Here is a 19,893-nt window from a genome sequence, read left to right on the forward strand (position 1 = left end):
CCCTGCTCATCACTCCCCTGAACTAATGTACTTTGTCACCGCTGTGAATATGAGAGTATCTGTGCTAACACACACACACACACACACACACACACACACAGTGAGTGCACAGCATCAGCCAGGCTCCACAGAGGACACAGAGGCGTGGCGGATGATGGGAACATTATTTGCAGAGACTCGAGCGGAGCTGTTTACTGTCATACAGGATATTCAGAGGAAGCAGAGGAGGGTCGGTAACGAGGGGTTAAACCTGGAGGACTAGTTCCCCTGACGCAGGCGGTGTGTGTGTGTGTGTGTGTGTGTGTGTGTGTGTGTGTGACCGCAGGAATACTAAACCGGAGGCAGCACGCTGAGGACCGTGACCAGCACTGTGGGACGATGAGGCGGCGGGCTGCAACTTGTCTGTAAACCGAGCGACCGTCACGCCACAGAGCCGAGGCACACACGGAAACACACACTCTGCACATGCTACATGCACGCACACGCATCCATAACAGACACACGCGCGCGCGCTCCGCCAGGAATAGATTTGGAGGATGAACGGACCGACGGTTACGCAAGACGGGGCCGAGCCGCAGGGGGGCGCGGGGAGGACGCTCCGGTTCCAGCGGCCGCACGGTGAGTGACGGCGACACACACACACACACACACACACACACACGCACTCTCTCTCTCTCTCTCTCACACACACACACACACACACACACACACACACACTGCTGACACGTTCATATGCGATGCAAACATTCACACTTCCTCTTTCAATTTGTGTGTGGGGAATTTGGGGAACTGTTTGCGCGTGCGCGACCTCGTGACACAAGCTGTTGATCATTCTCATTGATTAGTGCGCGTGTTATCATCACATCATACACACACACACACGTGCAGCATTATGTAACGTGGAGCGTGGCGGAGCCTCGGAGGTCTCCGGCTGTGGAACAGCATGTGCTGCCCGTGTGTCCCCCTGCAGCAGCCCGCAGAGGGGGCGTGCTGAGCGGCGGTGTTGGGTGTCCTCGCCCCGGTCAGTCAGGCGGTCCGGACCGGGGAGTGGGCGGCGGGTCGCTGCAGGCTGAAGGACGCTCTGCGGGGATGGCAGGCGTTTATTTTGGGATGGGGGGGTCGGGGGGAGGGAGGGGGCTGTAGTCCTTGTGACCCACGTGGCTCCTTCTTCTTCTCGGTCTCTGCGTGAAGAAACAAATGGAGTCCAAGAAGCTGAACGTACCGGCGGTGCGGCGGCTGCGGCGCGTGCGGTGTGACAGCACAGGTGAGGTTTGAGTTTAAAGAGCAGGATGATGATTTACCTGCAGTCTGTCTGACACACGCACACGCACACACACACGCTGCATGAAGTGGTGCATGACATGACAGGATGATGAGACGTTTTTCCTGCGAAATTTGATGCGAGTAGATGAAAAATAGCGATGTTGTACTTAAAGGTGCATTCTGTAGTTTTAGTGAGAAATGTTAATGAGCAGAGAAGATAAACAAACTAAATAAACAAACTCTCGTTGTTTTCATGACTGAATAAACAAACTGACCTTAAACAGCTTGTTTATTCACTGATAGAAAAGATAAATATTTCTAAGTTTGTATTATTACCTCAATTATAATGTAAATATTAAAATGTTGAGATTGAATTAAAGAGCGGATCGATGAAAAGCCTCCTGAACTGCTCACAGACTCATCACAGCCGCCTCCATGTTTGATATTTAGGATTTAAAGTCTGGATGATTTTACGTCGGTGCTTTCCGAGCCGGACCACAACAACCGATGAGAGAGGCATCCCAAAGCAGCTGACGGTGCTGCGGCTAACATTAGCTAGCACACTGATAGAAACTTAAAGGGGCACTGTGTCTTGGAGAAGAAATTCAAACTCTATATCTATAATATTTTGTATTTTTTCCACATTGTTCTCAGAGGAGAATAAGGTCCCAGAACACTGTTTGAAGCTGGAGAGGTGGCAGGGTCCGCCACATATAAACAAAGTAAAACAGTATAAACTGTGTCGTCCTTTAAGGTCAGTTTGTTTATTCAGACAAACAAAGAGTTTGTTTATTTAGTTTGTTTAGGCAGAAAAAAATCAGCCAATGAAGATCTTTCTCTGCTCATTAACATTTCTTCACCAAAACTACAGAATGCTCCTTTAAAATCTCCCCTCCAGTTCTCCCTGAAGAATAAAAAACCTGCGTCGCTTTGTTTCTTGTATACTCGCTTTTTTCCAAGTAATCGACCCGTTCAGTATCGGATCAGTGGACTGAACCGGACTGTGTTCTGAAAACAAGGCTTTTAAATATTATCAGCTAAATGTTCTTGAAGTGAAGTGTGTGTGCACTCATCATGCACATTAATACACACACACACACACACACACACACACTTTATTGGTCATGTGATGAAACCCTAATAGAGCCGCTCTGCGTGGTTCTTCCTGCTCTGTCACGCTTCACCACTTCCTGTTTGCCGGGGCAAAGTTTAGAGTTGTGCTCTGTGATTGGTCGATGCCCCCTCACTCTGGGCTTTACTGGGACAGTTAACGTGACTGACAGGTTATCTGACCAATCAGAGACACTGCATCCTCTGCCAGGCGTGGTGACTCACTCAGAGCTCCTCCCCCTCTGACATGGTGTGAGAAGGTTCAAAATCTGAACGCTCACCTGTAGAGCGCCTTCATATATCAGCCTCCTGTTAAACACACACACAGTGCAGAGGAATACACACACACACACACACACACACACACACTCGGTGGTTGTCGGCTGTTGAAGCCATGTCAGGAACACAAAGAAAACTCACTCAGAACCCTCTGGAGAAGACCTGGGTGCCATGGATGAATAGCAGGCTGAGCAGACGCAGAGGCTGTGAGTACGCACACAAACAGACACACATGGATACCACAGTGTTGTGGCGTCTTCAGCTCAACAAGTTGATACTTGTGCATTAAAGAAAAGGTGTCTGACAGCTTTTAAGAGCGGCGCGGTTTCTGTCATGTAACTGTTGGTTTGTGTTTTTGGGATCAGAGGATTTCTTCTTCTCCTTCTTCACAGCTCGGAGTCGCTCTGACAGACCGGACGGCCGTTCACCCCAAAGGGTCAACACGAGAGCACGTTTACGCTCGTGTGCGCTCTTCTAATCTGACGAATCCCCAATCATTTCAAATCACTAAGTGCCGGTTTTGATGCTCTCTGTCGCCAGATGATGCAACGTGATAGTGCTTAAAACTAAAGGCAGCGACTGATCATCATTATCTGTAACGATTAACAGAGAAACTTCAGAGTAATTAGCAGTGCAACAACGTGTCGCCATTCTCAAGGCTGTGGACTGATCTGATTTTATGTGACATCATCAGATCATTAACACAGACGCATCAATGTGAGAAACATTGTACTGTCGCAGCTGCTTGTTGGTTTAATACAGTGGTTCCTCCAACCCACTAACGAACCGTGTATTAACATTACTATCAAGATGAAGCTAACCTGAGAGGCCGAGCTTTAAAGGGTCCAGTGTCACATATCGATTCTGAATACTTGAAACTGTTCAAGACTCATTTTACAAAGTATCGATCCAACTGAACCAGCTGCACTTTCTCTCTCTGTGAGATAACGGATGCACTGCTCTGCAATGAGCCAAGAAAACATTACAGCCTTGTTACATTTATCTTTTAATAAAAATCACAGCACAGGAAAAGTGTTTAAAACGGGTGAAAAGATCTTCAGAAATATGAAATGAGGTCCCATGTTGGTCCACCAGAGGGGCCATTTTGGCTCTCTCTATAAGCTCATGTTCATTTTCAGTAAATGCATATGATCGGGTCATCGTTTACTGAAAACATGAGCCCTCTTTATTACGCCATTGTGCTAAGCTAAGCTAACCCGCTGCTGGTTGTAGCTTCGTGTTAAAGGTTCAGATATGTGTGTGGTTTTGATCTTCTCATCAAGATCAATGTCATCAATGTTGGACTGTTCCTTTAAGTTGTGTCAAACCTCTCAGGCTCCATGGAAACGTCTTCAAGTGCAGCACAGGCGTTTTAACACTGTGTGTGTGTGTGTGTGTCTGTGTGTGTCTCTCTCTTGCAGCGTCGGTGCCTCAGTTCACCAACTCCCCGACCATGATAGTGATGGTGGGACTGCCGGCCAGAGGGAAGACCTACATCTCCAAAAAGCTCACCAGATACCTGAACTGGATCGGCGTCACGACCAAAGGTATCACATGACGGTGCAGGATTACACTGAGCCTCACACCAACATGTGATCACAGATAACCACACAAAAACAATCGTTGACTCAGTGTTCGTGAGAATCTTTATTCAGTCGCTTGTATAAACACAACTCGAAAATGTTGAGGTCAGGCCAAGAAAGTGCAAATATTTGTTTTGTAGGTCAACATCTGGAAATCAAGTGTTTTCTCATGAACATGCAAAAAACTCAAAACACAGAAAAAGCTGCAGGGAACTTCTTCGTTCGTATTTGTTTGACAGAAGACGACTTCCAGCCCTTCCAACAAATGAATACAAGTATAATAGTGTTAAGAATCACTGAGAGATGCTACGTTAATTTGTTAAGAAGTGCTTTATAGATGACTAAAACAATAGAAAATCTTTTTGACATTTAACTCTAATAAATCGATCTTTGGTCACAGAAGCTGCATCTCTTCCACTTTTGTTTCGCAGTGTTTAATGTTGGCCAGTATAGACGAGATGCCACGCGTTCGTACAACAGCTTCGAGTTCTTCAGAGCCGACAACGCCGAGGCCATGAAGATACGCAAGTACGACCTTTCAGCCTCACTGCCAACAATGTGTGACTTCACACGTCTCCTGTCCTGAGAGTATAGACCAGTAGATCTGTATAGAGACAAGTGTGAAAGTGTCGGGTGTGTGTGGTGGAGAACTGTGATCCAAATCAGACCGTGTATATTATATTTTATTATATTATTAATGTTTGTTTTTCTGTTTCTGTGCACAGAGCTTGTGCTGTCGCTGCCCTGAAAGACGTGTCCGACTACTTCAACAGAGATCTGGGGCAGGTGGTGGTGAGTACAGATGTCACATCTGCTCATTTTCAGGTTCATAATTTTATGTTGTGCTACTCCTAGAACAGCTTTACATACTTTAATGCTCAGAAAACACATCAGTTGTCTCCTACTGCAGCTCTCTATGCCCCCTCTGTCTTGAAACGCTGTTTTAGCGCCTGTCTCTTTAAGGCCCGCCTCCTGAACACCCAGTCGGCTCTGATTGGTCGGCTCACACACGTCTGAGCCAGCATCGTAACAACAGAGCAGCTGTGTTTAATCAGTTAGGCATAAATTATGCAAATGTGTGATATGGTGACGTGGTGTGATGTCACAGAATTGAAGGCGGGGCTACTGACGAGGCGTTCAGGAGCAGTGTTTTCTGTGGGAGAGAGGAGCTTCATTGACTTTTTTACATGCGTAAGAACCAGTTTAACACACTGAAGGAAATTAGAAAATGAGAAGGCGTAATCAGAAAGTGATTGTAGTTCAGGTTGTTGATCGTGGCTGCAATTAAATAGATTGTGATATTATCTTTTCACCAGCGATCTGCCACCATCGTACCAGTCAACAGTAAGACTGATATCAGTGATAACAAACTGAGCTGCATTATTACATCATATGTTCTTACTGTCAACAGGGGAAATTAATTTTGCTCAGACTGACACGACAATAAATAACACAACCATAAATACACAAAGGCAAACATCACAGTTTATGAGTTTATTGCCAAGTAGGTTTTCATATACGAAGAATTTGCCCTGTTGTTTAAAATGAGTGAAAACAATTATTAAGCTAAAGTAAAAAAAAAAAACAATGAAATATATGAAAACGTGTATATAAAATATAATTTCTCTTATTGAAAAGAGCTGACAATTAAAATATTAGATATTGTGTGCAGGGCTGTTCACAGTCTGTGGATTTGTTGTGTTGTGAAAATTCGATGTCATCATCATTAAAGATTACGGCACATTTAAAACATAATGACACTACATATAAAGCCCCACCATAGTAACAGGAAACGATGACGCCGACATCAGTGATGACAAACTGAGCGCTATAGTTTCTTGTCAGTACATCAGTCAATACCCACAAATCTGTTTTGAGGTTTGTAGTCTCGATCGTACATTCATTGTTTGGTCACTCGTCACATTCGCCCCTGCAGGTTTTTGATGCCACCAACACGACCGCAGAGCGCAGAGAGGTCATCCTCGGCTTTGCCAAAGAGAACGGATACAAGGTTTGTTTTTCTTTTCCTGTATCACAGATGAAAACCTGAAAAAAATCTAAATGCTGCTACAACTTCTCGCTCTTTCTCGTCCCGCCTGCGCAGGTTTTCTTTGTGGAGTCGATATGTGACGATCCAGAAATCATCGCTGAGAATATTAAAGTAAGGTGTGTGTGTGTGTGTGTGTGTGTGTGTGTGTGTGTGTGTGTGTGTGTGTGTGTGTGTGTGTGTGTGTGTGTGTGTAGGAAGTTGTGTTTCCAGGATGTTGTGTTTCCAGGATCACTGTCGGAGCCGAGCTTCGAGCCAGGAGCAGTTTTGAACCAAAGCCCAGCGTGTTTCTTATTGGTTGTCGGGCTGAACTGCGGCGCTGCTCAGAGCTCGGTCACAGTGTGCCAGGTCACGTGTGTGTTGGAAGGATCTGATGTGTCGTTTGTTCCAAAACAAGATATTTCTGCACGTATGGAGAACATTTCTCCTGCTGTTAACATCTCTTACCTTCTCTTCCTTTTTTATTTTCAGCTCAGTTTGGCTCATTTGCAGTTGGGTTTAATTAATTTTGATTGTCTTTATGTGAAGTCATTGAATACCTTTTTTTTAAATATGTGAGGCTGCAAAACAACAAGTATTTTCCGTGATCACCACGCTGACTCTCACTGGGTTTGCTGCGTTCACACTGAAACAAGTCAGCGCTTCAGAGTAAAAGTGTCGTGTACAAAACTTCAGTGTTGAACTAAGTAAGTTGGTATTTCAAGAGTTTCTCTTGACAAATTATTTCAAACTCATTGTAACATTTTTTGGCATCTGTATGAACAGATGTTTAAGTTGCATGTCGTAGTCATTTAAAAAGATTTTTGATTATTTCCTTCTTCTTTCTTTGACATGAATATATTTGACATTCTTTAAGATAAAATGAGCAAATTCACAATAAATGTGATCAGTTAAGAGCAGCGCTGCCAAAAGTGGGGCCGAAGTTGGCGCTGAAATGAAACATGACCTATGTTTAGTTACAAGAAAACGTCTTTTAAAGATTAAAATACTCAGTTTAGGAAAGGCTTGTTTGTTTTTGGGTGAGAAGAAACCTTGGACAAAGGACTGACATGGAGAAAAAACTGCACGTTACAAAATTATATGGATATAATCTCAGTGTTGACTAAATAAGTTGGTATTTAAAGAGTAAATCTAGTTAAATGGTTCCAGTATTTGGCATCTGCATGAACAGATTTATTCACATTTTAAGATTTCCGTCTCATCTTGAATCTTTTCTTCTTTCTTCGGTCTGAATTTGTGACATTCACAAGATGAAAAGAGCAAATTTACAATAAATTTGATCGGTGGATCTGTGGAACAAACCTGACAGATTAAACTAATACATTCAAATAATAAATATCAAAAGTGATGTTGGACATGAGATGAGGTCGTGTGCTGCAGTTTGACGTCTCCCTCAGACTCTCTCTCTGTCTCCGAACAGCAAGTGAAGCTGAGCAGTCCCGACTACATCGACTGTGACAAAGAGGAGGCGGTGGCCGACTTCCTGAAGAGGATCGACTGTTACAAGATGACCTACGTCCCGCTGGACGACAACAAGGACAGGTGACGGCATCTCAGAGCCGGTCCAGTGTTCATGTTTACATCTGGATGATTCCAGCCAATCACATTCAGTTTCATCTGGGAGTTTTTTAGTATTTTTATGATCTTTCTTGACAATGTTTTTAAAAAATCATGTTTCCAAAGCTGCTGTCGTACGTGAAGGGAACGTGTTCAGAGTGTAATTAATGAATCTAAATTAGCGCATTATATTATATTATATTATATTATATTATATTATATTATAAGACTCTCCAGATATTGTAGATAGCGTATTATTGTAAAAATATATGCTGTTAAAGTTTTTGTTTTGTGGGATATTTAGTAAAATAAAGAACACCAGGTTTATGTAACAGCACTACAGTATATTTAGTCTTGATAATGTTGATTTTTATTTATTTTTTTGTTTTGGTGCATAAACTGATTTTCGTCCTTCTTCTCGTCTTTGCAGGAACTTGTCGTACATCAAGATCTTCAACGTGGGCAGCAGGTACCTGGTGAACCGGGTCCAGGACCACATTCAGAGCAGGATCGTCTACTACCTCATGAACATCCACGTCACCCCGAGATCCATCTACCTGTGTCGCCACGGAGAGAGCGAGCTCAACCTCATGGGTCGCATCGGGGGAGACTCGGGGCTGTCGCCTCGCGGGGCGAAGGTCAGGAGAGAGAGAGAGAGAGAGTGTGTGTTGAATATGTGACACATCCTGTTTCTATTCTCATATCCTCTGTGTGTGTGTGTGTGTGTGTGTGTGTGTGTGTGTGTGTGTGTGTGTGTGTGTGTGTGTTAGTTTGCCAGCGCTCTGGGTGCCTACCTGCGTGGGCAGTGTATCAGTGACCTGAAGGTGTGGACGAGCCACATGAAGAGGACCATCCAGACTGCAGAGGCTCTGGGAGTCCAGTACGAGCAGTGGAAGGCCCTCAACGAGATCGACGCTGTGAGTGTCGTTATTCTCTGAGAAGGTTGCAGCCGGAGGAGGAGAGCTGTGTGTTTTAGACTCTGTTTGTCTGTGTCTGCTGCCTCAGGGGGTTTGCGAGGACATGACGTACGAGGAGATTCAGGAGAATTACCCGGAGGAGTTTGCACTGAGGGACCAAGACAAGTATCGCTACCGCTACCCTAAAGGAGAGGTGAGGGAGGAGAGAGCCGTTAATGAGAAAAGGTTTTCAAACAGGGCCGAGAGGCGGAGGAACAATGTTAAGCTGTGTGTCAAATTAACCTCTGTGTGTCCGAACAGTCGTACGAAGACCTCGTCCAGCGTCTGGAGCCCGTCATCATGGAGCTGGAGAGGCAGGAGAACGTGTTGGTCATCTGTCACCAGGCTGTCATGAGATGTCTGCTGGCCTACTTCCTGGACAAGAGTGCCGGTGAGAGGAAAGACCAACCAGGTGTCACCGTTTCAGACGCACCTTCTTCAGTCCGTCTTGCCTAAATGACTGTTGAAGATTGTTAGTGTCTGCAGCATCTGTTAAGACATGAAACATCATAAAGTTTACACACCGTCCTGCTGACACAGACTCACTAGAGCACCAGGTGTGGATTCATCCGCTGCTGAAAGTAGTCCCCCACAGATGCACTATTCCCTCCTGGTTGGGTAAAACTACAGTGAGCAGGTGTTTCAGGAAATAAATCAACCTTTTTTAAAAAATGAAGCTTTGTATTCATGAGGTGGGAACAAATTTGAGGCGTGCGTACTTAGATTTGGTCTTTTTTCAAATGCATAAATATTAAACTGTGATTCAACGAACTGACTTTCTCTTTGTCGTCGTGTGTCAGCTGAGCTGCCGTACCTGAAGTGTCCTCTCCACACGGTCCTGAAGCTCACCCCGGTCGCCTACGGTCAGACTCTCTGCCGGACATTTATCTCTCCTCCGTTAACGTCCTCACCCGTCTACAAACTCTTTCTGTTTTTCTCTTTTCTCTCTCAGGTTGTAAAGTGGAGTCTGTCTTCCTCAACATCGAAGCTGTCAACACGCACAGAGACAAACCAGAGGTGAATCATTTTTATTTTTCAAAAACATGTCGTGTCCGCAGAGCTTCCTGTCAAACAACCAATCAGTGGATAAATGTAGAAAATGATCAGCAGATGAAAATACTTTAACAGTACTGTTACTTTTAGTACTTTAAGTATCATTTTCAGTGGAGGACCTTCTTTCTTGTATTTTTAGTGCAGTATTAGCAGTTTTATTGAGATCCGAGTACTTCCTCCACCACTCGATTTGATCCGGAGAGAATATCTGATTATCCTTTTTTATATTTACGTACATTATGCAGACAAACACTGTTTATTACTAAATCGATGGTATTTGCCCAGTTATCAGCCGATATTTACAGCGACGGTAGTGAGGCTAGAAAAAACAAAAAGTAGTTTGTGATCATATTTTCTGAGGTATTGGGTGTTTTTTAGTAGATTAATATACAACAGTGCTCTGCAACAGCAAAGCCATTATGGAATGTAACTAAGTATATCTACTCAAGTCCAGTTTTCAGGTATTTAATTTAATTATTTCCATTTTCTGCTTCTTTTTTTTTACCTCCGCTCCAAATATTGGACTTTTACTTCACTACATTATGATTACTTTAGTTACTTCATGAAGCATCAGAGTTTCACATTTTATCTTGTCAGCAATCTGATTTTTTTTTTTATTTTTTTTTTTTTTATGATTCTGATTATCAGTCGACTCATCATATACACACATAAATATATGTATGATTTACTTTTACTTGTGCTTTAGATACTTAAGTACATTTAATGCCAGGAGATACTTTTGATACTTAAAACACATTTGATATCAGAAACCTTAAAGACTTTTACTCAAGTACTATTTGTATGGGTGACTTTGTCTTTTACCAAAGTAATATTTTAACACCATGTCTTTACTTTTACTAAAGTTTGACCTTTGGATACTTGATACAACGCTGCAGCTGAGTATTTAAGTTGGCTGAATGAAGACGAATCTATAACGGCGGCTTTGTGTCTTCCTCAGAACGTGGACGTGGACAGAGACCCGGCGGAGGCGTTGGAGACGGTCCCAGATCACATCTAGGGGAGGACAGCCGGTGTCGCGTCCACCCGACCCTCATGGAAAGTGGCCTTTTTTTTAATTTAATCAATCATTGTGTTCATTGTTGTTGTGGTCATTGTTGTGAAATGGACAAACTTTGTGATATGAGACATTTTTCCTATTGCATTTCCATTGTAAATGCACTTTATAATGCAGGGCTCAGGCCAAATGTCTGATATGAAGAAGAAGAAGAAGCTTCCTTTACTGTGAAAAATGAGCTACTACTGCTGAACGCTGGCCAGATGGACCTCGTTGTTTTAACCAACATTCAAACAGCCGGCTTTTAACTTGATAACAGTATCTGACATGTCACTTTGAGCCGTTTCCCATCATGTTATCTCGTCTCCACATTCACAGAGGTTCAACATATACGAGTATACAAACGACTAGTAGGCAGATATGAATTTAGAGTAGCTGTGGTTGTGTTGGTCGTCACAGCTGTACTAACTGGTTGACTTTGGTCTAAATGCTGAATGAAACGGGGGAAACTACAAACCCCACAGTCCTTCCAGAGTAAAACTAAAGAGGACATTTGGCACTTTAACTGCCCGACACCACGACGTGCCTCACACAGGTCAAATATACTCGATTACTCTATGCACCGTTCATACACAGACACACACACTTGAGGCTGTGGTATGTTTTTAACTGACATGATCATTTTCATAAGATACAAGTGGGCGTCTGGTGCAATATGTCTTTTTTTAATGGTGGGAATATTTCACAGGTGACTGGCTGTTTGTTGTTTAGTGTCTCTGTGTTGTGATCAGGTTTTTACTTGGTTTTAGGTCGAGATCTGGGGCCTGTACCGTGAAGCTACATAGTGCGGCTCTCTGGCTTCATTGAGAAAAGACATCGGTGATCTTTGATAACTGGTTTCATGAAGCTGGTCGTCAACTGACTCGGTTAACTCGGGTTTTACAGAAAGAGTTCCTGATTGTTAAAAAAACAACAACCAAAAATTAAGTTAAAATACGGTTTATTATTAACTTCTTTGCTGTTATTTAATAGTAATAATAAGATTTAATGAGATTAAACTGATACCGATGAGGAAAGTTGGTTGATTCAGGATCAAAAGGTGATATTTAGTGTAAAGTGTATATAAACAACATAATCCAACAACTTGAAAAGAACCAACGCTGTGATAATAACCACATAAGAAAAGTAAAGCTATAAATTAACGTGGCCGATATCGTAGCCCATAACTACAGATACCTCACTCTTGTAAAAGCAGAAGTACTGATTCACCTTCTTTACTCCAGTAAAAGTAATAGAGTACAGGCTCTGACATGTACTCAGAGTATCAGAGTAAAAAGTCTCCCTCTGAAGGACATTTGTGGTCAAAGCTGACTGAAGCTCATGTCATGTTAATATAATTCAAAGACTGTTAAAGTTAAAGGTAGAATTAGTAGGATTTGTCCCAGCTGTTCCTGAACGCACCACAAAGATCCCATCCCTTGTCATTCAGCCACTTTTTATCAGCCTCTCGATTTAAAAGTGATGCAGTGTGATGGACAGAAAAATCAGCGTGGCAGATTTTACAGCCAGTTTTCTTTTAAACTACTGAAAAAACGTGATTTTTTTTTTTTTTTTTCTCCCTCTCCGAGGCGTCTGAAATGTGTTTTAATATTCCTTCTCTTCATTTCTTTCTGTCTCTCACTCACTGAGGAGGACGAGGTGTTAGTGATTACTAAAAGGGGGGAAAAAGTGTGGAAAACAGTCATGAATCAGGAGCGATAAAGGAGAATTAGGACCCCGGGAGGAAACCATGAAAAGCCCGCCGAGAAAATTAGGGGGGATCAGAGTCCCCGCCGTCTAACCCACTAATCTCGCTCTGTGCTACAGGCCACTGGTGTGTGCTTCTTTATAAGGATTACACTATAGTTACTTTATAGTTACTTTGTCCTCTGAGGGAGCAATAGAAAATACATTTTTTTCTCAGGGGATCTTTATTTTCAAAAAAGGGATGCCAGCACATATTAACGCACATTTCCTCTCAACGTGACGAGTGTCTTCGTCAGAAAACTAGCATCTAAAGACGCGAGCCGTCCCTTTTTAAAAAAGAAAAAACACGCTCAGCTCTTACGGTGCGTTCCATTGCAAGTCGGAAGTTGTAATTTCCAAGCCGGTATTTCTGATTTCTAATCCGAGAGCGTTCCGGTGCATTTCCTCTGAAACACATGGACGCTCGCTGCAAACGGCTGTTTGAATAGAAAGTCTGCGAAATTCACAGCAACTACAGCAGCTGATTTAATAGATAATGCGTACTGTCAAAGACTTCTCCTGTAATGAGCACAGATCAACTGAATGAAGGTGAAAATGACAACTACTATTTTTATTTACTGCACGTTTCACACAGTAATTGTTCAGTATGTGTGCAACCACACTGCTGTGATGTGTTCATGTCAGCTAACTACAGCTACACGGCTCTCGTCCGAGTTTCCGACTTTTCCACGTTGGAGGTCGCTTTTTTCCGAGTACAATGGAACGCACCATAAGTTTAAGTCCACACGGTCGGATCAGTGCTGTTTGGTCAGACTGTATCTGAGCTCACAGCTCTTCTCTTCTGTATGTTCATGTGCAGTTGTGCCTGTGTGTCCTGAGCTCTGTAGTATGTAGCCACAATCAGGACTGTCCTCGTGTCCAACAGCTGTGAGCGTGTGGGAGAAACGAATGTAAAGACGATGTCAATCAGTGCAATCAGTGATGTTGAATCTGTTTTAAAAGACTTTATTTTCTGAACTTGGGAGAAAAAATAAATGTCACCTTTAAAGTCCAGGCAATAAAATGAAAATGATACCTGACTGTGTGTGATAACGTTATTAAAATGTTTAAAGAGACACTCGGTGTAAACACATGAACATACAAGTATGTAAAATCCAGGATTGTAAATGATGGTTCAGTTTGTTGTACCTTGCATATTGTAACAGTTGATTTGTGTGTCTTCACTCTGAACACATTCAAAAAAGAAAATTATGCCAAAATAAATAACATTACAGGGGAAACACTGATACTGAGCTTGTTATCTCTGGCTGCTGGTGCCGGGCTGTGTGTTGGAGGCAGGGTGAGCTTCTCTGTACTGCTGGCTCCAGCTCTGAGGCTCCTGTCCATGAAGCTGAGACCAAACAACACATCTTCATTAGGTACAAATATTCAGTTTACCGACCGACTCAAAGTACAACAGCAGGTAGGTAGAGTCTGCTAGATAGGTCACACTACAGGACTTTAAAAGTTGTCAGATTGTCACAGCTCTTGAAGTCATTGTAGTTTAAGTGTCATTCATGCACAACTACACAAGCCTTTCGAATGTTTGGCCCACGCCGTAGCTGTCCCTCTACCATCGCTCTACCAAAGTCCATAATATCTGATCAGCTACATGTCAAAAGGAGCTTATTAGCACTAATTAATTTGAATCTGCAAAGAAACTAGCAGAAAATGGAAACACTGAAGTAAAGTACCTCGAAATTGTACTTTTACGATACATTTTGACTTTGACTCTAAGATTTGTTTTTTTCTGCAAATGTATATCTGTTCCAATTATCGCTTATCGTTCTCCTTATTTATAAATAATCCGTATCGGCCTGAGAAAAACACATCGGTCGACCCGTCTTAAATCCTCTAGTGTGAACTTTACCAACAACAGATACTTACTTCACCCATGAACTCGAGGATTCTGGCTTTTGACACTTCAATTTCAGCACGTTGACCCCATCGAAACTCATGTTCGACTGGCTCCGTGTGAGGGATTCGCACGTACTCCAGGTATCTGCACGCACACACACACGCACACAATAAGCTTGTCATTCGTAGCCTTAATGTGAAACATTTTTCAGCACATTCATGAAAGAGTTGTTGCCATCAACGTGAGTTAGAATAATATTTAAAACTATATATCTATAGTTCACATTGTAGCTCTCATTCTTAGTGTGGATGGCCGTTAACACAGTTAGAGGGAACAGCAAAATGAACTGTGTCCTGAAACATCAACCAGCAGCACGGGTTGAAATAACAGAAACAAATCCACCACCTTCCAGCACTTTGCTGGACCGCATCACACAGGGCTAAAAACTAAATGCACAAATCTAACAATCTCTGGACAAAAGAAGGAGTCAACTGAAATGTAAGCCAGTGAACTGAGTGTGGAAATACATTTGTGTACACAGTGAAAATGTTTGGAGTCAGGACTGGCCCAGACCACTCTGCTGTCGTGGCCTGGATTCTCAGTCTCCTGCTGATCTGTGGTGTGGTATAAACCAGAGTCTATGGTCTGACAGACACTGGCTCTGAACACACCAGTACAGTTTCATACAGTGGTCCCAGCAGGGCTTGAACCTGTGACCTTCTGATCACAGATCCACTGGATTAGATGAATGAGCTATCACCAGCAGCTAACAGCCACCATCAGTGTTCACACCTTCAGACGACGGAGGAGGGGGGAGGATTCTTACCTCTGTCGCACAAACTCGTCTGTGACCACCTTCTTCACGTCACCAAACTCTTCATGTTTCTTTCTGCACAGATTTTGCATCATCAGGATAAAAAGAAAGAATAAAAAGAATCGCAACAATCAAACTCATGAATGCGTCGTGTAACAAGTCAAGTCAAAGTTGCCTCACCCGGGGTCAACTCTGAGTTTCTTGAGAGTATTCCAGATGAGGTCTGCAGCACAAAACACAACAACGCGGTTCACACAATATTACTATGGTGAATGGACTAATACAAGTATGTGACTGATGCAACAAACAGCCCTCACTCACTTTCTCTGACGACTCCTTCTTTCATGAAAATAACACTCAGGATGACGAACAGCAGACCCATCTTTGGATTGGCGGGGCTACTGCAACACAAGCGCAACAAAGATTTGTCAACAAAATGCGATTCGGGTTCGATTCTCAAAAGCAACAATTCGATTTTAAGCTCTACCGTTGCTGGACTATTGTTTCTTGATTTGTAAAGATCAACCGATCATGTATTTTATCAAGGCTACATGGTTTTACACAGTGTGATATAACAGTACAGCACACTGAGGCCATGTGGACAAATGTAAGAAATGTATTCAGAAACAAGTTTTTTTTGTGTTAAACACAAAAACAAACTCAGTCCTGCTTTTGAATGCGATAATCAAAATTTAAAACTCATTTCCATACATTTTTGTTTTAAAATCAAAATCGTGACACCCCTAGCTGTGATGGTTGAAATGTTAAAGTACCAATATGTGATGAATAAAAAAACTGATGCAACAGTGTTATTTACTCACTTGATCGGCGAGGCTCCCTCAGCCGTCTCCAGCTTATTGATCAGTATGTACGTGTGACTCTTGGCGTCGATTTCAACCAGTTTGAGGCCAAATACCTGATTTAAACAGCAGAAAAAAGCAACACTGACTGTATTAGTGTTAACGTGATATCACTTTAGCTGCTTCCAGTGTTTCCTCTGATCCTCTCAGACTGAACAAACCTGGTCAAAAGTATGTGCTGCTCTCTTCATGATCTCAGGGTAGATGTTTCTGTACTCCTTCACCACGTGTTTCACAATGTCTGGAAAGGCGATGAGGAGACATTTATCAGAGTATGGAAACATACATTACACTTTTGACTACAGCTGCAACAAGTCGTTAAAATTCTCTGATTCCAGCTTCTTAAATTAGAATATTTTCTGGTTTCTCTCCTCCTCTGCGACAGTAAACTGAATATCTTTGCCTTGTGGACAAAACAAGACATTTGAGAATGAAACACAGATCGATATTTTTCACCATTTTCTGACATTTTTTGGTCCAAAAAACGTATCAGTTAGTCGAGAATTGACAATTATGAGAGACAGGTTAAGTGAAACATCCCACAATCAGAATAAACAACACTGAACGAAGCTGAATAAACTGGAAAGCCAGCATTAAGCAAAAACATATTTCTTTCTTCAAACGCACAAAGTTTTACGACACTAACTTCGGCCAAAACCTATTTATTTTTTGGCCATATTTTAAAAACGAGAGCGGCACAGATGAATGGAACGAGCAAATCACGCTTCTCTTCGTGCAGCTGTTTTTTTTCCCCGCATTTGGAGATACGATTCACCACACATTCATCAGAGCATCAGGCATTCCTCCGAATGTGTACAATACAGTCTGACAAAGATTACAACAAAGATTTTCTGACCCACTTCACAGGGTGACATGCAATGAACTTGTACAACTGTCCTCACTGACACACATTGTATTTACAGTAAATGCAGCTGTACCTGCTCGTCGTACAGGAATTTTCTTTTGGTCTTTCACCAAGAAGTACTGCACCACCTCAGCTGTCTGCAAGACACACAGACAAGATGTGTCCATCAATCGTTCAAAATAACACTGTGGATTTCTGCATGTGTGTGTGTGTCTGTCTGTGTGTTACCTTTTGGTCGACCTGTGCGGGTGTGACTTTCTCCAGCCCTCTCTGAACCTGCGACGTACTTGGCTGAGTGAATGTTGTGTCATCGTCTTCTTCCTGAGTTATAATCATTCACAGAAAGTAAGACGCTCAGGACATTTCTATGTGAACACAGTGAAGGTCACATATAAAAACGGTTGTGAGTAAATTACTTCTGCAGCGTTTCAGTATGTTAGATGAGGAGAACTCATAATTATAGAGAACTAACACCCGAGCAGTCGTCTTAAGCAGCTCCATCTTTTAAAATCATGGCTCGTGAAATAAGCAAATATAAAATGTGTAAAACCCACAAAGTTCAGTGTTTGTTAGGAGTGTCTGAGGCCCATTTCATCAACAAAATGATCAAGTTTCCCTCCACACATTTTGTTCCTCGACCTTCACTATAAGGATTCATGTACGAGCAGAGTTTGATGAGAAGGCTGCATTTTCACATTCATCTGTTGAAGCCAATCATGGTCCTGAAACTTAAACAAGTGCGATGTGGAAACTTGAAGCCTTTCGACTGAAGTCATTTTGTCCCAGTCTTGTCTTGGGCACGTTCAAGTCAGGTCCCTTTCCCTCCCAACGATTCTGTAGTCTTTGCTTGAACTCTGACCTTCTTGCTCCTATTTACGTTGAAGCTCAAAGAAATAAATGTGCTTTCATCTGTCACTGACTTTCTTTATATTCACGCGACACACCGTGACGTACGTGTCGAATCTTCAGCTGCACAGAGAATTGTGGGTAAGAAAAGCAGGCTGGCTTGCACACTGCAAAATGTGACCAGATATAGTTGAACATCCTGATATTTTTGGCATACTGCATTTCACCAACTTTGTTATTTAGGACATAATACATCTTTTTTCTGGCACACTTAATAATATGGTAGTATGGGTGCTGGAAAGCAGGGAAAGTATCTGTACCTGCCTAATGATGACATCATTACCCAATTTATGTAACCGGTTTCTTAATGTGAAAGTTTTAAACAGTGACTTGAGTCGATTCGGGTCCAGGTCACAATGACTCAAGTCTTCATCTCTGCTTTTCAGTCAAGTAGTTTCTTCTGTGTTGTGTTTTTTCAACGAGCTGGACTTTTTAGTGGAAAACCAAATCAGACACATATTAACAACCAAAGCAAACTGATCTGATGTCTTAAATTACGTCTTGGGGGATGAATCGATGCATTAAGAGGCTGATTATCATCAGATTATTCAATAATCAAAACAATCTTTAGTTTCGAGCATAAAACCTTCTCATGTAAAGCTTCATATAGTATCCATCAGAGCACATGTTTACAGCTGAGAGGCAGAAGAGGCTGAAGACACTCAGAGGAGATGATGGAAGGATGTTTTGTTCGTGTGTGAGACGCACTTACTCTGTTCTGAGTGGCGCTCTGTGTGTTAGACAGCCTTTTCCTCTGCGTCATGGCGACGAGCTGCCTGATCGACACAAAAGAAATACATCCAGTTATGTCGCTATGCTTCAGACAGCTATGAACTAACAGACACATCAACTACAGCACAGTCAAAACCGTCCCGAGGACACGGAAGTACCACGGCGAACCTTAAAGCTAAAGTAACCGTAGCTAGATAACCACAGCTCGATGGCTAACTAACTTAGCTGTTGTAAGAGAAAAGTCGACTTAAACGACATTTACCGTTCACTTCTCAGTCTCAGCTAACTGCAGCGATGCTAACAGAGTATTAATAATCCCGCTCAGTGGAAATGTTCACTCACTTCGCCTAAATACAAACTCCTCAGGCGTTTCCAAACTGTCAATTTCCCGCTAGTGCGGCTGTAAGGTAGGCGCCTGTTGATGACGTAACAAGAGTGCGCCGGCCGCCGGCTGCTTTGTGTTGTTGGGTTTTTTTTTACTGATGATTGAAACGATATTAACTATAATATCAATATAGTGGTGAATACTAATAATATTTAAATATCTGAGTTTAACGGAGCCTATAATAATAATAATAATAATAATAATAATAATAATAATAATAATGACAATAAAATCAATCAATCTTACAAATACACAGTGTCAGTGACTTCAGTGAAGTTAGTTTTAAGTTGGATATTAGACAGACATTCACACGTTTCAAGTGCACCGACTTCCTAAAATGCTGATATTTACTATAAAAAATAATAAAAAAAATATTTAAAGATGTAAGGTGTAAAAACAAGAGGTGTATCTCATGCAGCCAGTGTAGTTACATGATCCCACACTGATTTTGAGTCAATTGATCACATGACCTGGGAGCTATTGAGCTAAAATGCTAATGACGTGGAAGCTATTGAGCTAAAATGCTTATATTTGCATATAAAAATTAATAGAAATTAATAAAAAAAAATTGTAAAGAAAAGTGCCAAATTAAGTTTATTTCTATTATTATTATTATTATTATTATCATTATTATTATTATTATTATTTTTATTATTATTGCTGTTTTAGTAGTAGTAGTATTGTTATTATTATTAATTTATATAAATATTATTATTATTATTGTTGTTGTTGTTGTTGTTGATGTTATTGTCATTGTTGTTGTTGTTGTTGTTGTTGTTGTTGTTATAAATAGGTAGCGCAATTACTGTACAAACACCTCCGTAA

The 19,893-nt window shown here is 41.9% G+C and overlaps 2 protein-coding genes across 6 annotated transcripts; one reads left to right on the top strand and one right to left on the bottom strand.

Annotated features, from left to right (window-relative positions):
* Positions 1-130: 130 nt before the first annotated feature.
* LOC311265420 (6-phosphofructo-2-kinase/fructose-2,6-bisphosphatase-like) lies at positions 131-13,688 on the top strand. 4 transcript variants are annotated; one of them, XR_014623584.1, is made up of 15 exons: positions 2,334-2,858; positions 4,074-4,199; positions 4,667-4,763; positions 4,961-5,027; positions 6,172-6,246; positions 6,340-6,396; positions 7,703-7,824; positions 8,270-8,477; positions 8,610-8,756; positions 8,845-8,949; positions 9,057-9,186; positions 9,596-9,658; positions 9,748-9,812; positions 10,807-12,561; positions 12,670-13,688. XR_014623584.1 is itself a non-coding variant. In XM_084367060.1 (14 exons), exons 1-14 carry the CDS (start codon positions 537-539, stop codon positions 10,864-10,866), a joined length of 1,404 nt encoding a protein of 467 aa, XP_084223186.1. In that variant the 5' UTR covers positions 131-536; the 3' UTR covers positions 10,867-13,688. The 4 variants fall into 4 exon arrangements, 3 of the variants coding, with proteins under 3 accessions (XP_084223186.1, XP_084223187.1, XP_084223185.1); XM_084367060.1 differs by lacking the exon at positions 2,334-2,858 and adding an exon at positions 131-618 and having other exon boundaries at positions 10,807-13,688; XM_084367061.1 differs by lacking the exon at positions 2,334-2,858 and adding an exon at positions 1,141-1,264 and having other exon boundaries at positions 10,807-13,688.
* On the bottom strand, positions 13,599-19,113 carry ndnl2 (necdin-like 2). Of its 2 annotated transcripts, none has more exons than XM_084367062.1 (11): positions 19,026-19,113; positions 18,664-18,727; positions 17,274-17,366; positions 17,119-17,182; positions 16,342-16,421; positions 16,142-16,236; positions 15,642-15,721; positions 15,501-15,543; positions 15,333-15,395; positions 14,536-14,650; positions 13,599-13,999 (listed from the first exon to the last, which is right to left on the bottom strand). In XM_084367062.1, exons 2-11 carry the CDS (start codon positions 18,712-18,714, stop codon positions 13,907-13,909), a joined length of 777 nt encoding a protein of 258 aa, XP_084223188.1. In that variant the 5' UTR covers positions 18,715-18,727; positions 19,026-19,113; the 3' UTR covers positions 13,599-13,906. The 2 variants fall into 2 exon arrangements, with proteins under 2 accessions (XP_084223188.1, XP_084223189.1); XM_084367063.1 differs by having other exon boundaries at positions 18,946-19,036.
* Positions 19,114-19,893: the final 780 nt, after the last annotated feature.

Source organism: Pagrus pagrus, assembly GCF_965226575.1.
Source record: "Pagrus pagrus genome assembly, chromosome: 11".
Classification (NCBI taxonomy): Eukaryota; Metazoa; Chordata; class Actinopteri; order Spariformes; family Sparidae; genus Pagrus; species Pagrus pagrus.

Coding starts and splice junctions, on each gene's coding strand:
- LOC311265420 (XM_084367059.1), top strand. CDS start 2,768: ATGTCAGGAACACAAAGAAAACTCACTCAGAACCCTCTGGAGAAGACC. Junction 2,859..4,073: donor GCTGAGCAGACGCAGAGGCT/GTGAGTACGCAC, acceptor TCTCTCTTGCAG/CGTCGGTGCCTCAGTTCACC. Junction 7,825..8,269: donor CTGGACGACAACAAGGACAG/GTGACGGCATCT, acceptor TCGTCTTTGCAG/GAACTTGTCGTACATCAAGA.
- ndnl2 (XM_084367062.1), bottom strand. CDS start 18,714: ATGACGCAGAGGAAAAGGCTGTCTAACACACAGAGCGCCACTCAGAAC. Junction 16,422..17,118: donor AATTCCTGTACGACGAGCAG/GTACAGCTGCAT, acceptor TCGCCTTTCCAG/ACATTGTGAAACACGTGGTG. Junction 15,396..15,500: donor AAACTCAGAGTTGACCCCGG/GTGAGGCAACTT, acceptor AAATCTGTGCAG/AAAGAAACATGAAGAGTTTG.